Source organism: Gorilla gorilla, chromosome 1, assembly GCF_029281585.2.
Source record: "Gorilla gorilla gorilla isolate KB3781 chromosome 1, NHGRI_mGorGor1-v2.1_pri, whole genome shotgun sequence".
NCBI classification, from domain to species: domain Eukaryota; kingdom Metazoa; phylum Chordata; class Mammalia; order Primates; family Hominidae; genus Gorilla; species Gorilla gorilla.
Window position 1 is genome coordinate 216,962,327 of NC_073224.2, and position 17,859 is coordinate 216,980,185.

The 17,859-nt window shown below is 53.3% G+C and overlaps 1 protein-coding gene across 7 annotated transcripts in view; it reads right to left on the minus strand.

Annotated features, from left to right (window-relative positions):
• EPHB2 (EPH receptor B2) overlaps positions 1–17,859 on the minus strand; it is a 206,997-nt gene that overhangs the window by 34,351 nt on the left and 154,787 nt on the right. For all 7 annotated transcript variants that reach the window (XM_063701892.1, XM_055355247.2, XM_031011809.3 and 4 more), the window contains exon 5: positions 16,927–17,262. In XM_063701892.1, coding sequence (XP_063557962.1) covers positions 16,927–17,262 — 336 coding nt within the window. The remainder of the gene's footprint in view (positions 1–16,926; positions 17,263–17,859) is intronic.

Here is a 17,859-nt window from a genome sequence, read left to right on the forward strand (position 1 = left end):
AGCTAGAGTGCAGCGGCATGATCTTGGCTCACTGCAACCTCTGCCTCCTGGGTTCAAGCGATTCTCCTACCTCAGTCTCCTGAGTAGCTGGGATTACAGGTGTGCACCACCACACCTGGTTAATTTTTGTATTTTTAGTAGACAGAGTTTCACCATGTTGGCCAGGCTGGTCTCAAACTCCTGACCTCAGGTGATCTGCCTGCCTCAGTCTCCCGGAGTGCTGGGGTTACAGGCATGAGACACTGTGCCTGGCGTAATTTTTGTAGAGGCGGTGTTTCGCCATGTTGCCCAGGTTGGTCTCGAACTCCTGGGCTTAAGTGATCCCCTCCTGCATCCGCCTCTCAAAGTGCTGGGATTACAGGCGTGAGCCACCATGCCTGCCATGCCTGGCCCAGTTCCCTTATTTTGCAGTCGTGGAAACTGAGGTCAAGAGAGGGGGTGTGAGCTGCCTGAGGTGCCGAGGTAGGTCCATGGCACACAGCCTGTTCTTGAGTCCTTATTTCATAATGCATCCGGCCTGCTGTCTTTTGCCTCCTTCTCACATGGAGCAAACCTCCAGAAAGCATCAACTCTGTGTAGACATGGCCCTGGGCCCTTTACACACGCTTCCTGAGTTGACTGTTGATGAGGGGGTGTATCACCCCTGCTGACAGGTGAAGACATTGAAGTTCCGAGGTGCACGCGGCTTCCTGAGATCACACAGTCAGTGGGGAGCCGGGATTTGGACCCAGGTCTGCATCTTGCCAGAGCAGTTGTTTGCTCCAGAGTGGGACTGGCCAGAGAAGGACTCTCAATGTGGTCCCCACACCCGTGGTGTGACTCTGGCAAGCCTCCTTGCTTCTCTGGGCCCGAGATTTTTGTGGTCCCAGGAGGGGCTGAGGGCTCACCAGGGTGAAGGGGGCACCTCCTGCATTCTTTCCTCATTCCTGGGCGGGTCTGTGACAAGCAGACGTCCTGTCTCAGCCAATACAAGGACACTGGAAAGTGGAGGCTGACACTTCTCCTAGCCCCAAGTCCTGCTCTGCAGGGGCTCTGACCATATGGGATGTGAGTGTGGAGCAGGCCTGGTAGGAGTTCAGGGGAACATGAACATCAGCTGTGGGGTTTGAAGGCTGGAGCTGACTCACCCATTTCCTGCTCTGTGTCTGTCCCTAGACTGCCTCTCTGCCTTGCTGCTAACTGGCTGTGTGACCTAGGCGATCTGCCTCCCCTCTGGACCTGGCTTCCTCCTGGGCACCACTGGCCAGGCTAGAAGATCTCTGAGGCCTTGAGGCTCCAATGTTCCCTGCCAGTCCTTCCTCTGCAGCCCTCGACACCGAGAATGAGCCTGAGGACCAGCGTGGGCCTGGGCAGGTCCAGACTCCCCTCCCGCACCCCAAGGAGCTATGGAAAATTGTCCCAAGACACTCCAGATGAGGTGGCAGCACCTGCAAGAAGGACTTAGACCCTGGTCCATGGAGCCCTGATGAGCCTCTGTTCCTTTTACACCCAGGGGAGGCTGCCTGACCCTCAGCTCGGCTCCTTGCCCTGCCAGGGGCATTGGCCTCTTGGGATCAGGGGTCTGGTTGTGTGCTCAGTGTAGCGCCTGGCATGTTGTCAGTGCTGTGGGTGTTTGCAGGTGTCACCTGCCACAGTGCATTGAGCATGGACTTGCAGCATCTCATTTAATCCCCTCAACAATCATGTAGGATGAGGGTCAATATCTGCACTTTGCAGAAGAGGAATCAGAGGCTCAGAGAGGCACAGTGACTTCCCCAAGGTCACACAGCTGGCGAGGAGCTGAGGTGGGCCTGGAGCTGAGTCATCCTGCCCTAGCTATGACCCTCTCTGGGTCTCAAAGCAGTTCCTACTCCCCACCTGCCTCCAGCCCCAGCGCCATCCCTCCCCGTGGAACTGCCTTTGTGAGGAGTTGAGTGTTCTGCTCTCCTGGACTACCGAGGATCCAGCTTCTTTATGAAGTCCAGGCTGTCTGCCCATCACGGGCTTGTCAGTGGTCGGTGTCCCAGTGAAACAACAAAATAAAGCCCTTCTGGAGTGTCACTGACCAGGGCCAATCTGGGGGCTCATCCCTTGTGCTGGCCCGGGAAGCACCCCAATCCCCATGCCTCCCCACAGCTTCTCAGCCCCTCTCATCCAACCCACAGGGGCTGACCACTGGGTCTGTGTGTGTGGGGTGGAGGTGGGGGTGCGACAGGGTGCTCTGAGAAGCTAAGGAGGATGCTTGAAACTCAGCTGCCAGAGATTCTGGGAGAGATGCCCCCCCACCCCTGCCTCCAGGGGCCTGAGGACAGTTCTGGGGTGAGGGGCTGGGTGAGGCAGCCTCCAGGGCTCCTTGAAATACTGGGTCTGTCTCCCAGAGGGCCGGCCAAGCAGGTGGGGAGGGATGTGTGAAGGGTGCAGTCAGAGGCGTGCTGCTGTCTTACAGCACCTTGGTGTGTGTTACATCAACGGAGCATCAGACACACACAGCCCGCAAGGGCAAGGACGGGTGAGGAGTATTTGGATTGCGCTGCTGCCAGGAGTGCTCGCTCACCTACTGCTTCATGCCTAGACCCGCACACTACCCAGGTCAAGACGCTCCCATCCAGTTCCTGGCAAAGCCGTCTAGCCTAGCGGTGGGGAGCCCTGAGGGTGGAGTCCCACAGACCTGTATGCAGCTCCCTGCTCCTCCACTCACTCAGGTGTGGCCTTAAGCAGGTACTTTTAGCCTTGCTGAGCCTCAGTTTTCATACCTATCAAGTAGGAACCCTCACCTGGCCAGGACGCTGTGAGAAGGCAGTGGAAATGCATGTGAAGGTCTGAGTGGGGTGCTGGGCGCCCCTCAGGAGGGAGACATTGTGAAGAATTCTTCAGTTCGTGGAGTTGCTATGATGCCAACCACATGATACGGGGTGCTGGGGCTCCGGAGAGGAACCTCACAGCATCCCAGCCTTCCAGGGACTTGCAGCTTAATGGGAGGAAGCATATTGTTTTTCAACTAAATGAGTGCCTGTCCCAGGATGGGCACCATGCTAGGCACTGGGGAAGCTGTAAGACTCAGAAGCGGCATGGAGCTCTGGGGTCCAAGCTCCCATTTTAGGACTTGGTCAAAGTGATTCAGCCTTGAACAAGAGCAGGGGCTGCTCCATTCACACTTCTCCCTGGGAGTTCAGCAGAGGCTGCTCCGTTCACACCACCTTCAGGGATTTCAGCAGGGGCTGCTCTGTTCACACCACCTTCAGGGATTTCAGCAGGGGCTGCTCTATTCACACCTCTCCCTGGGAATTTAGCAGGGGCTGCTCCATTCACACCTCTTCCTGGGATTTCAGCAGGGGCTGCTCCGTTCACACCACCTTCAGGGATTTCAGCAGGGGCTGCTCTGTTCACACCTCTCCCTGGGAATTTAGCAGGGGCTGCTCCATTCACACCTCTCCCTGGGATTTCAGCAGGAGCTGCTCTGTTCGCACCTCTCCCTGGGAACTCAGCAGGGGCTGCTCCATTCACACCACCTTCAGGGATTTCAGCAGGGGCTGCTCTGTTCACACCTCTCCCTGGGAATTTAGCAGGGGCTGCTCCGTTCACACCTCTCCCTGGGATTTCAGCAGGGGCTGCTCCATTCACACCTCTCCCTGGGATTTCAGCAGGAGCGGTTCTGTTCACACCTCTCCCTGGGAATTCAGCAGGGGCTGCTCCATTCATACCACCGGCAGGGAGTTCAGCAGAGGCTGCTCCATTCACACCACCTTCAGGGATTTCAGCAGGGGCTGCTCTGTTCACACCACCATCTGGGATTTCAGCAGGGGCTGCTCTGTTCACACCACTGTCTGGGATTTCAGCAGGGGCTGCTCTGTTCACACCTCTCCCTGGGAATTCATCAGGATCTGCTCCATTAACACCACCTTCAGGGAGTTCAGCAGAGGCTGCTCCATTCACACCACCTTCAGGGATTTCAGCAGGGGCTGCTCTGTTCACACCACCATCTGGGATTTCAGCAGGGGCTGCTCTGTTCACACCTCTCCCTGGGAATTCATCAGGATCTGCTCCATTCACACCACCTTCAGGGAGTTCAGCAGAGCTGCTCTGTTCACATCACCCTCTGGGATTTCAGCAGAGGCTGTTCTGTTCACACCTCTCTCTGGAGTTTCACCTCCCAACAAAGGACAATTGTAGAATGTATCTCTCTAGATTGCAGCACTTTTAAAACTTGAATGGGCATACGGATAACCAGGAGAGTTTATTAAAATTCACATTGCTGGCCTCCCCACAACACCCCCCACTGAGATTCTACTTCAGCAGGTCTGGGGTGGGGCCTGAGAATGTGCATTTCTAGCAAACTCCCAGGTGATGTTGATACTGCTGGTCTGTGGACCACACTTTGAGGACTAGTGGATTCAGGGCCAGAGAAAGAAAGTGACTTGTCCAAGGCTACACAGCTGGTAGTGGTAGAGCTGGACTAGAGCCAGGAGAAGCTGAGTCCTGGTCTAGTATATGATCCACCTGCCACGCGGCTGCTTGCAGCCTGGCTTCTGCTGAGCCTGCCCCGCTCACCTGCCTGGGCTACACTCTTTATATACGGCCCTGGAGCTCAGAGGGTCTTGGAGCAGCCATGCAAAGAGTTCCATGAGAGGTGAAGAGACGAGGCTGCCGAGGAAGGTGGGGGCCAAACTTCCAGTCCTGAGGCACTGGGGAGCCACAGAAGGGCTAGTAGGGGTGGCAACCTGCTCCTCAACTAAAACAAGCTTGTCGTTCAGCTTGCCATTCTGATAGCCCCCGTACGCCCCATGGTGCCCAGAAAAAGGGAAAGGCCGTGCAGCTAACAGCAAACCACATGCTTCACATCCGTTAACTCACTTCATGCTCCTATCAACCCTACAAGGCTGGTATTACTGTTATACCCATTTTACAGATGAGGACATGGACGCACGGAAGTGTGAAGTAACTTGCCCAAGGCCACACAGCAAGCAGTGGAGCTGGGATTCAAACAGGCTCACCCAGGTCCAACACATCCTTTCCCCTCCACTGGCTGTGGCTGATGCCGGCTGACCAGGGAGTTCTGGAAACCAGCGGACCTCCGAGGGCCCCTGAGGACATCCTGGTCCAGCTCCCTTCCTGCTGCTGCAGAGCTAACCCCGCCTGGTTCCCGCTGACTCACCTACCACCCACCCGGCCCCCCCAGCTCTGGGAGCTCAGCTGCTGGTGGAGGCAGGTCCCACGCGGCCTTGGGGGTCTGGGCCTGGCAGGCGTAGCTGGCAGGCTTGGGTTACAGGCAGCTCACCCGGGCTCTGATCCCATAAGCCCTGTAACCCCAGGCGTGGCAAGGAGGCGGCATTTGCCAGGAAGATGATCAAGGCGGGCCAGTGGGGGCCAGCAGGGCTAGCCTTTCTCCTGGAATCCAGGGGGATTAACGGCGGAGAAAAGGGAACAGCTGGATGCTCTCCCACCCCTCCTGCTGCCCACCGCCCACCCTGGGGTGTCAGGTTTCCCTGTAAGTTGGTCATCAGGGAATTCTGGTATTTTCAATTACTAGCCGGGCACGCCGACAGGGGGATGGGGTCAGTGGTGCCCTGTGACCCCTGCAAGGAGATGGAGCCCCAGGGAGTAAGCACAAAAGAGGCTTGTGGCTGAGAGGGGCAGGGGGAGGCCAGCCAGGCGGGGCCTGCTTGTCTGGAGCAGGTGGTCAGGGGCCCTGCTGCCCTCAGTGAACCCCAGGGGGGAGTTCAGCCCCTTCCTTGGCTGAGACTTGGGGAAGGAGCCTTCCCTCTGTGTGCCTCCGTTTCCTTCTCAGGGCATGAAGGGGTTGTACGGGGCGGTCTCTCAGGGTCTTCTGGGACTAGGATCCCAGGACAGGACAGGAAGCCAGCAGCCTGTGCCCCTGGTTGCTGCAAGAGGTGGGTGGGCTTGGGGATTGGCTCAGTTTCCCCTCACAACCCGGAGCTACGACCCTTTCACTGGTCCGAAGATCCCTGAGCTCCAAGGGAGTGGGGGAGAGGTCGCTGGGCACAGGACAGCTGGAGACCCCATCCCAAGCCCCAGACTTGCAGATCCCAGTGTCTCCCTGATGTCTTCACTCCCTGTTGATGACCCTTGGCGGCTTCCCACTGCACCCAGAATAAGACACAGACACACTACTGTGGCCCACAAGGCCCAGCTGCCTGGCGTCTGCCACCTCCCTCTGCCTGCCCCCTCTCTCCCAAGCTGTCCACACTGGCAGCCTTTCTGTTCTGCCTCAGGGCCTTGGCCCCATGGTGTTTCTGCTTGGAAACCTCTTCCCCCACATCTTCCATGGCCAAATCCTCCTCTTCATTGAAGTCTCAGCTCAAATGTCACCTCCTCCGAGATGCCCTCCTGAACTACCTCTCCCCTCCAGTAGCCCCTTCTCATACTCATTTTATTTTTGTCATAGCACCAACACTATCTGAGGTCAGGGACCTTGTCTCTCATTCAATCCTTTATCCCCAGAGCCTGAAACAGTGTGTGGCTTGGAGTAGGTGCATGACCAATATTTACTGGAGGAAGAAACGAAGACAGGAAGGAGGAAGGAAGGGAGGGAGAAAGGGAGAAGCGGGGACCAGACAGATTCTCCCCTTTTCTGGCCCCCTCAGGAACCGAGTCTACCGACCTTGTGGGCTGGCCACTAAAACAAAGGCCCCAGGCAGCACTTCCCAAGCAGCCAGCGGAAGGCAGGTTCCCTCTCCCCCAGGGCCTGTGCCCACCCACAGTTGGGAACTGCTGCAGTGACGTGGGGCCTCTTGCCACCAGCTAGCCAACAGTTCCACGACAATTGCTTGTCACTGCGCTAGTCCTCTCCAGGGTCTGTAGCAGGGACAGTTTACTTGGGATGGGACTCTTAGAATTCCCAGCTAATCATGGGACAGCTGCTTTTTGAGTGTTTGTCCCTTAAACCCGTAGCAACGCAGTTAACCCCCGATGATCTGGCTGCAATTCTGGATGACCTGACGATAATTCTCACAACCGAATTTCTGCAAATAAAACTTCCAGAAAGTGGGCCTTTGATTCTTTCTGATGGGCCTCTTAGAGAGTGGTATGGGACAGAAAAAAGGAAAAGCTGACAACTGGTGCTAGGGTGGCACTGCGTATTCTGTCGCTAAGAAAGTTTGAGGAACACAGAGTTGTAGCCCGTCTGCTTGTGGAGACTCACACTGCACATGTGTTTAATTCAAGGCTCTGAGAAGTCCCGCAGGGGAGACATCCAGTGAACTCGGTTTAACCCAGTGGTCCCAGGCTCATTTGGCCTCAGAAACCTTTTCTCACATAATAGTTATTAACGTTTTTGGGAACTACCAATCTGTGGAACATATGAAAAAAATAAAACAAAAAACCGGGTCCAGGAGACATTATTATTATTTTTTCCTTGAACTTGAGAAGAGCCCCTCTCTAGGGTGGCAATTGGCTGTTCATGTGCTCATTTGCTCTCCCCTTGATCCAGCATATGTTTAGCAGAGCCTGCCCAGTGCCAGGCCCCTTCGTCACAATCAGATGGAGTAGGGGTTAATCCCTCCCTTTTTACCAATGAGGAAAGGAAGAGACCGACAGGATGCCCCCACACCCCAGGCAGCAGGGCTGAGATGGGGACCCAGGTCTGTCTGACTGTAAGGCCCAGGTTGGTTTCTTCTATCCCTGGTTACCTGGCCCTACCCATAAGTAGCCTATGAGTGGTCTGAGGCGAGGCCATGGGCTTTGTGCTGGGGAAACATCCAATCACCCACCTCCTAGTGGGTTGTGGAATCGTCTTGACCTCACCTTTGGCCTCCTGGTGGGACAGTCCTACCCCAGCACCTGGACTAGCAAGATGCTAAAAGCCTGGGCCTCAAAGCAGGTGGTCTGGGCAGCCTACCTCCACCTCCTGTGCCTCAGTTTCTCCTCTGTGAATGGGCAAGGAAGGTTAAATGAAGACCTGTTTGTAAAGTGATTAGCACATGACTTGGCCCAGATTAAGGGGTCAGAGGATGATGTGAGCCAAATGCAGCTGTCTGGGCTGCTCAGATTCTCAAACAGCACCATGAGTAGCTGAGTGCTCTGGAATAGTGGTGGCGGTGAAGGTGAGAAAAGGTGGTGTTCAGGGTTCACATGCCAGCTGTTCTACTCCTAGGCCAATGTGTGACTGCAGGCAAGTTACCTCTCTCTGAGCCTGGGTTCCTTACCTGTAAAATGGGATGTGGCAGACGCTACAACTATCCATTCTCTCTTTTTCTCAACTTAACAAAATCTTGGTTCTTAGCTAGGTACATTGTGCCCAAATAGAAGACAACACTTTCTGAACCTCTCTGGCAGCTAGAAGTGGCCGTGAAATATAAACTGAAGCATGTGTGGGACTTCTAGGAAGTTTCCTTAAAAGGGAGGGCCCTACCCTTCTCACCCTCCTTCCACTGCAACCTGAGACATGGATGTGATAGCCAGAGACCTTGCAGCCATTTTGGTCCATGAGGACATGAAGCTGTGTGCTGAGGAGTGTGGATCTCTGATGGCTCCATGGAGTTGCTGTACTCCTATCTTCTGACATGCTTCACACATGAGAAAAAGAAACCTCCCTTTAGTCTAAGCCACGCTGTTAGACCAGTTGTATTAATCACCCCCCTGTATCTACACCCTTTGCCCTATAACTTATGTAGTTCTCTCTCTCTCTCACTCTCGCTTGGCCACGTGTCTTGTGGTGGCCAATAGGATATAAGCCAACATGATATAAGCAGAGGCTTGCAAAAGCCCTTGCGAGTGTCTGCCTGCTGCCTTGGTTCCCTGTGATTGCCATGAGAAAACATGCACAGGCGGACTTGCTGGAGGCTGAGACATGTTGGAGCAGAGTTGTTGCTCCAGTTGTCCCCTCCAGGGCCACTCCAGACCAGTGGACAGCAGTCAACCCCCAAACGTGACAAAACCCAAAGAGCTACCGAGTGACCCGGAGCAGATGAACTACAAACCTAAGAATGCACCTCGCCAAGACCAGTGTTGCTGTCCAGTCAACCCCGAGACTCCCCAGCTAGCTAAGTGCTTCTTGTTCCATGCCGTCGGCTTTGTGGTCAATGGTTGATTGTTAACCAGCACTACCGTGGCAGTGGCTATCTGTTATTTTTCTTCCTAGAATATGCAGCCAAAACCAATGTTAAACGATACTCTAGGTCAGCAATGCCTTCCCTGCAGAATGCTTGGGAGGATCAAAGAGGAAGATGCGCGCAGAGGGCTCGGCCCAGGGAGGGAAGTGCCCTCTCCCTCTATCTCCCTCTCGAACCTTGTGGTCTCAGGCATAAGCACACAGGGGGCTCTCTCTCTTGGCCCATTTCTCTCTGATCCTCTTGGTCCCCCAGGGAGAGAAGTAGGTGAGTACACGTTCATGCCAGTTCCAGAGGCTGAGCCATTGTGTGCCCGCCCCACAGCAGGGCAGGAGGATCAGAGAACACAAGTGGCAGAAAAGGCTTTGGAGAGTTGAAAGTCTTTCCACGAGAAAGCCATGTGGAGTGGTGTCACAGACACCCGGTCAGGGTGCTGGGGACCTGCTGTGGGATCTTGGGTAGCCACTAAGGAACCTCTGTGGACCTCAGTTTTCTTCTAAAAGGAGGTGTTTGCCCTAGGTGAACTCCAAGGCCTCTACCAACGCTGCTGAGTTTTAATTTGATGTAGGTTTAACTTCTGTGATAGGCAGAATAATGACCCCCCAAAGATGTTCATGTCTTAATTCCCGGGATCTGTGAATATGTTACCTTACATGACAAAAGGGACTTTGCAGGTGTGATGAAGGTTATGACCCTTGAGATGGAGAGATTTTCCTAGATTATCCAGGTAGCTTGAACTTCATCTCTTGAGTGCTTACATGAAGAGAACCTTTCCCAGCGGAGAGTCAAAGAAGCAATGAGTTGGAGAGTGAGAAGACTCAATGCCCTGCTGCTGCTTCTGAGATGTCAGGGTTCTGTGGAAGGACCCAAGAGAGGCCTTGAGGAGCTCAGGCAGCCCCCAGCTGATGGTCAGCAAGGGGAGAGAGGCCTCACTCCTACAGCCACGTGGAATTGAATTCTGCTAACAACCCCTACAAGCAAGAAAACGGATTGTCTCTTAGTACCATCAGAAAGGACACATCCCTGCCAACACTGCTTTTAGCTTGATGAGATCTATGCTAGATTTTTTTTTTTTTTGAGATGGAGTCTCGCTCTGTCACCCAGGCTGGAGTGCAATGGCACGATCTCTGCTCACTGCAACCTCCGCCTCCTGGGTTCAAGCAATTCTCCTGCCTCAGCCTTCTGAGTAGCTGGGATGACAGGCGTGCACCACCATGCCCAGCTAATTTTTGTAATTTTAGTAGAGATGGGGTTTCACCATGTTGGTCAGGCTGGTCTCGAACTCCTGACCTCATGATCCACCCGCCTCAGCCTCCTAAAGTGCTGGGATTACAGGCAGGAGCCACTGCACCCGGCCCACGCTAGGCTTCTGAACCTGCAGAACAATAAGATAATAAATGTGTATTGTGTTAAGTTGCTAGGTTTGAGGTATTTTGTTCTGGCAGCAATAGGGAACTAAGCCAAGCTGCCATGTACTGTCCATCTATGTGCCAGGTGCTGTTCACATTCTTGTTAATGTCCACAACCATCTAGCAAAGCTGTAATGATAGATAAATGCCCATTTTGTAGGTGATGGAACTGAGGCTCAGAGAAATGAGGTCTTCTCACATCCTGGCTACACAGCTTGGAATGGGCCATGTGGGATGGGGGCTGAGTTTGTCAGGCCCCGCTCCGATGCCCTTTCTGCAACATGGGCTCCTAGGATATGCCGACGGTAGAGCTTCCTAAGTGGCTGACCCTGTTCACTACAGGGGGCCTCAAAGGCTGGGGATACCCAGCCAGGCTGTGGTATGGATGGAGCATATGGACTGCCTGCCCCATCTCTGTAGAAGGCATGGGTCTGGTCAACATTGGGCCCTGAGGATGCAGAGATACAATTATTCAGGTTCTGTTACTTCCTGGCCTGGGATAGAGCACAGTAAGTCACTTACCTCTCAATGCCTCGCTTTCCTTTCATCTATAAAACAGGATGACAACAGGACCTACCTCGTATCGTTGTGAGGATTCAGTGTTAAGGGCTTAGCACTGTGCCTGGCACACAGTTAGCACTTGACAAATGTGAGCCGTTTGGGGGATTAGAGTGAATAGAGAATCATCTCTGTGTTTTAGGCGCCTACCTGTGCCAGCAACCTGGGAGGCACCTTGCATAGCTTAGCTGAAATCCTCACAGCTAAATCCTCCTGTAAGGAGAGGGCGAAGCTGTCCATGAGGAAGATGCAATCAGACATAAGCTGAGTGACTTGTCCAAGGTTGCATGCTGGTGAGCGGCCAGGCTTGACTCAAAGCCAGGTTCGGCTGCCTGATTCCAAAGCACAGACCCTTCCCACTACCTCCGGAAGCTGGCAGAGGTGGGGGTGTTCTGGGCTTGCTCAGGGTGAGATCCTTAAAGGGCTTAGGCTGTGTCCGGGGCAGCTCTGGAGAATGGCCAAGGGCACTGGATAGAAGCCCGGGATCAGTGAAATGCTACACCTCCCAGCCCCCAGGTCTGCAGGGCTGTCTGCTTGTCATTCGGACCTCAGCTTAAATGCCACCTCCTCAGAGAGTCTCTCCTCTGACTGCCCACCCTAAGGCTCAGCCTCTGTCCCTCCCTCCTGCCCCTCTCTGCTGTGGTCTTGTTTGTGGGTGTGGAGAGGCAGAAGGGTAGTGTGGCTCACTCTGAACAGCCAGACTGACTCCTGGGTCTGCCACTGTCCAGTGGAGTACACCTGAGTACGTGGCATGACCTCTCCCAACCCGTTTCCTTATCCCTCAAGCCCAGCCCAGCCTCCTTCCTTGGGGGCCATGAGCACGACTCATGAATATGAGGCAGAAAGGTGCTCTGGAAAGGCGGAGCGTGGTTCAAAGGCGGCATGATGGCTGGATGAAGTCAGAAGACAGTTCTGGCCCCGGTGAATGCCAAGGGATTGCGAGCAAGGCCCAGTCACTTGCCCAGAAGAAACACTTTTTCCTTTTAAGGCAATGAGCTAGATATTTATATATTGAATTTTAGGGTCTGTTTAAAACCGACCACTGAATGCATTTGTCTGGAAATCGAGTCCCCAGCCTTGTTTCCCAGCCCGATTGCACTTCTCCACACCCCACCTCACCCCACGCTTCTCCGAACCCTTCTGCAAATGTTCGCTGAATGTTCACTGTGGTGCAGCCCCCTCTAGGTGCCGGGAGAACCATGGTGAGGAAAAGCAGACCCATTGTGCGCCGCGAGTGCCGATGATGGGGGAGACGAACAAGAACTAAATGATCAATGACACAAGGTAAAATTTCAACCACGGGAACTAGAAGGCCATGGTGCTGGGGCTGGGGAGGGAGGTGTCCCACCAAGTCAGGAAGGTCAGTGAAATGAGCTGAGGCCTGAAGGAACAATGGGATAAGAAAGCCTTTCCAGGCAGAGGGAACAGCATGTGCCAAGACTCTGTGTCAGGGGAACTTGATACTTAGGAGGAACAGAAAGAAGAATCCTCCCTCCAGTTGCCTCCTGTACTTCCCTCCCCCAGGCCATCTTCCTTCCTGTATGGTTCCATCTCTGCTTGCTAGAAGCCTCTCCATTCTTCAAAGTCAAGCTCAAATGCCTCCTCTTCCAGGAAGCCTTCCAGGACATACCCTTTGCTCATTCCCTAGGAGGATGATTTCTCCTGCCTGTGATCTCCCTCATCTCCCCCAGCACCTCTTGGGCCCTCATCCACGCCATCTTGTATGTAGGCTCTGTGTCTGTGTCTTATTTTTCCAACTAGGACATACATCCTCAAGGGCAGATACTGTGTCTACACTACACTGGAGAACAGTGTAGACTTGGAGTCACATGGTCCTGGGTTTAAATATTAGTAGAAGTCACTTAAGTAGTAGGACCTAGCATAAATGACTCTACCTCTCTGGGCTTCAGTTTCCTCACCTGGCAAAGGGGGATAATGGGGTGGGGGTGTGGTGTGGTTGCACAGCCCCCAGCTGGGCTCTGAGCAGCTGTAAGACAAGGGGCTTGCCAAGGGGCTTGGAATAAAGAGGAGGGGGAAAGACTTGTTATAATTTCAAAAGCCTCAGGGCTTTGAGGGCTTCAAGGGGCTTAGACTTACTCAGACCTGAGTTTCCCAAATTTGTCCGATGGTAAGAAACACCTGAGTCACTTGTTAACAACACATATTCCCAGGGTCTGCGGCTGGGGTTCTGATTCAGCAGGACTGGGGTAGAGAGAAATCTGTGTTCTGGAAGTTGTGCTTACATATAGTTCTTACGTACAGTTTGGTGGGGAAACTGAGGCCTCAGAGGAAGTGATTTTCACGTGCATGGTAGATTAGATCAATGACCCCAGTTCTTCCATTTCTGTGATAGGATTAGGTACCCACATCCTTTACCAAGTAAATCTGCAGGGCCCACTCACTGTGGGCAGAGTATACTTCTCCATCCCACTGATGCTGGGCTTGGCCGTGGGACTTGTTTTGGCCAATGAGATATGGTTGGCTCCCTCCATGCTCCTACACTTCACCTTGAGAGAAACAAGCCTGGGGTGGCTGCCAGTCCAAGGAGAATGAGGAGACACATGAAACAGGCTGAACCCAAATCACATTCTGGAGACCTGCCCAGCACAGAGAGCATGGCCAAGATTAGTCAAACCCTAGCTGACCCACACACTAGTGAGTGAGAAAATAAATATTTATTGTTTAAACTACTGAGTTGTGGGGTGATTTTGTTATGCAGCATTATTGCAGGAGTAGCTGACTCATACACTGACTAAATGAATGCCGTTCATTTGCTAATGTCATGCAGCAAATGAACGGCAAAGCCAAGCCTCGGTCTCTGCTCCTAATCCAGTGCTTGTTTCTCATTGCTTCTCTGTCTTTCGATCCTGAGGGCTCTCCTTGTGTGCCTATTCCCCGGAAACCCCTCACGTCCATACTCCGCCCCATCTCTACTCTTGGGTACATCCAGCTCCTGACAGCAGGGTCCATCCCAGCAGCCCAGAACCACTCCTAGCTACTAATAAGCTGAGGTGTCTTGAGTAGGCAGTTCCACCTGCAGAGCTCCCAAATGGATGTAGGAGAGTTCCCCGCAACCAGGGAAAGGGCTCCAGGAGCTTCCTTCTGGCTTCTACCAGTTAGAAAGAGTTCCCTCTCCACCACCCGCTTTGGGGGCCTGGGTTTCTCCAGCTCAGAGCTTTGTCAAGCCAGAGAGACGCACAGCTGAGGTTTTCTAATCTGTTAGGGGTCTTTTCTATCACTTGTTGACTTTTTTTTTTCTTCTTCAAGATGGAATCTCGCTTTGTCATTCAGGCTGGAGTGCAGTGGCACAATCTCAGCTCATTGCAAGCTCTGCCTCCCGGGTTCAAGTGATTCTCCTGCCTCAGCCTCCCGAGTAGCTGGGATTGCAGGTGCTCACCACCACGCCTGGCTAATTTTTGTATTTTTAGTAGAGATGGGGTTTCACCATGTTTTCCAGGCTGGTCTTGAACTCCTAACCTCATGTGATCCACCCACCTTGGCCTCCCAAAGTGCTGGGTTACAGGCATGAGCCACTGTGCCCGGCTGGTTTTTGAGGGTTTTCTCAGATTGCCTCCTTTGAGTCAGCTCCCTCTGGACCCCAATCTGAGCAGGGCTTAAATCCACCCAGGGCCCCAAAAGAACTATAGGCAGTCAGTCACAAACATACCCTCTCAGCCACAGCAACACCACCAACATTCCCAAACAAAACCACACTCCTCAGACACAAACACACAGACAGGCAGAGCCACATTTGGATGTACAAACTGATGCTCAAATACACAATATACCCTACCCCTGTCCCCAAGGCCCTGCAGGTTGATACATCCATGCTCACAAATGCATGTATACAGAACCCACATGGCCACAGTCATATGCGTTGTAAACACATGTTCACCAAACACATATGACAGCACACTCACAAATACACAGACTCACATGCGCAATCAGACCCACAGTCAAGCTCAAGGTGCCGTGGACACATCAAGGACTTCGCCCAAGAACTGGAGTCTGTCAGACCCAGTCAATTCTTGCCTCTCACTCTTCCTGGTTTTGTGACTCAACTTGTCTGAGCATCATCTGTGAAATGGGGACATGGATGCCTCCTTCTCAGAGATGCCACAAGGATGCAGTGAGGTCATGCATGGAAGCACCCCTCAACCAGGTGGAGTCAGTTGCCCTCTCCTCTCTCTTGTTTTTTCTTAGACAGAATTTTGCTCTTGTCACCCAGGCTGGAGTGCAATGGCATGATCTCGGCTCACTGCAACCTTCGCCTCCTGGGTTCAAGTGATTCTTCTGCCTCAGCCTCCTGAGTAGCTGGGATTACAGGTGCCCGCGACCACACCTGGCTAATTTTTGTATTTTTAATAGAGATGGGGCTTCACCATGTTGGCCAGGCTGGTCTTGAACTCCTGACCTCAGGTGATCCTCCCACCTTGGCCTCCCAAAGTACTGGGATTACAGATGTGAGCCACTGTGCCCAGCCAGTTGCCCTCTCTCTTTCAATGTCCTTGGCATGCCCTTCCTCCCTTCTGAATTCCATTTTTTTCTATTGTTCCCTTCAACATTCTACTGGCTGGGTGAAGCAGCTCTTGTTTGTAATCCCAGCGCTTTGGGAGGCTGAGGCAGGAGGATCACTTGAGGCCAGGAGTTCAAGATGAGCCTGGGCAACATACAAGACTCCATCTCTAAAGAAAAAATTTTGACTGGTCCTTCAAACTGCAAGTCAAATTCCATCTCCTCCAGGAAGACTTCCTGGGCCTGGACTTCCACAACTGGATCCCTGCATGCTTACCATGTGGGCCCCACCCTACATCAGAAAGATCAGCTCGGGGGCCCAGTCACTTTCCCTCCTGCAGCCTGGCCTCCCTTAGCTCTTCCATGGACATGGCCCTGACCATGCTCACTGTAGGGGTTTGGCAAAGGTTGCTGAGTGAATAACTGAGGGGCACACTCACAGTGCCAACCTTGAGATCTACCCACAGGTAGCATAATGTCCTCGATAATCTCATGTGGCCCTCAGGTGGGGGATGAGGCTGGGAAGCATCTCTAGGACTTAGCCTCCTATGACACTGAGGACAGTGGTCCTGGTAGAGAGGGGAGGCGAGGAGCCCAAGTGGAGTGGGGACTAGAAGGAGAACAGGGTGGAGGGGAGACTGCGGTGTTCGGCAACTTCCTTTTTTGCTGTGAAGGAAAGAAGGATCGGGGGTGGAGGATGACGTGAGGCCACAGAAAAGGTTACTAAAGGTGAGCTTGAGGAGTTTTGCTGGAGTTAGACTGGAGTGGGCTGAGCTTCACAGAAAGCACTTGTGATGGAGGTACAAGTTAGGCTGCAAGAGATGACATCTCCGGGCTCTCCTGGGTCTCAGTGAGGCCACGTGACTGAGGCCCTGCCCGTGGAATGCATGCAGAAGAGAAAGATGCTGCCTCTACCTACCTTGCTTCAAACATCATTGCTGCCCTGTCTTCTCTCTCTTCGCACAGACATGCCTGAGACTCAGCTTGGATCATACAGACAAGGAGCAGGGGACGTGGGGAAACGACACGGAAATAACCTGGGTCCCTGAGTCTCTGAGTGGATCAGAGTCACCCCGCTAACGTGGACTGCTCACCTCCGGATTCTCCCATGAGAGAGAAATACATTCCACTCCTTTAAGGCACCTAATGTTGGATCTTTTTGTTACAGCAGCTTAACTTTTACCTTCAATAATATGCACTCAACAAATGGGAGCAATTATTATTAATACCACTACAATGAAGACGTAGCACTTACTCTCCCAGGTGGACGGATCACATGAAAAGCCTTTGAAAAGAAGAAATCACTCCACAGATGTGAAGGAGTCTTTTGTGAGGACTGCAGGACCCTCCCCGGCACGGCACGATGGGGCACTCCCCTGGCCCACGTCGGAAGCACTTACCTGCCTGGTTGGTGGTGATGTTCACAGAGGCGAACTGAGGCGAGAAGGGGCTCTGGTCAGTAACGCCATTCACAGCCTGGATCTCGAAGGTGTACTGGGTGTGGGCCAGCAGGTCACTGATGTAAATGCGTGGCTCGGTCAGGCCTAGCTGGCGTGGTGCGTACTGTACATTGTCCCCGCAGCGGGTGCAGGCGCCCCGGCCCGAGCCACAGCTCTTGCAGATGATGTTGTAGACGAGGTCCTCTCGGCCTCCGGAGTCGCGGGGAGGGGTCCACTCCAGCATGAGGGAGGTCTCATTGACACTGGAAATCACAGCCTGGGGCGCGGAGGGGATGGCTGGGGCGGGGGAGAGGTGTTGGTCAGTGGGGGGCTCAGGGGGTACTATTCCCCATGTGATCACTCTGTGCCCACTGCTCTGGCTCAGACCAGGCCTCTGAAAGGACTTCCTTAAATTCTTCGTCCTGTCTCCCCACCAGAGAAATGTTTCTAGAATACAAGTTAGCCTGCTGTACATTTGCCCAAACCTTTCTCTCCTCCCAGCTTACAAACTGCTCAGTGTTTGTTACTGAGGATAGTATTTTTGCGTTTGGAATTATACCTGCCCAGTATCTATTTTCTCCTTCTTCCTTAGAACAGCCCAGCTTTATTCATGGTGGCAATATGTCCAGCTAAAAGATGGCATTTCCCAGCCTCCTGTGTTTAAGTGCTTGCCACTGATATAGAGCAGAAGTTGTTGACTAGGACTGTTTCTTTAAAAAGAGACAAACAGCTATGGCGTGTCCCTTTGTCCTTTCCCCCCTGCTGCTGCCTAAAATGTGGGTGATGGCTGGGACTTCAGCAGCTATGCTAGACTATGAAGTGACCTTGAGAACAGAAACAACAGTGGCTCACCCCTGTAATCCCAGCACTTTGGGAGGCCAAGGCAGGCAGATC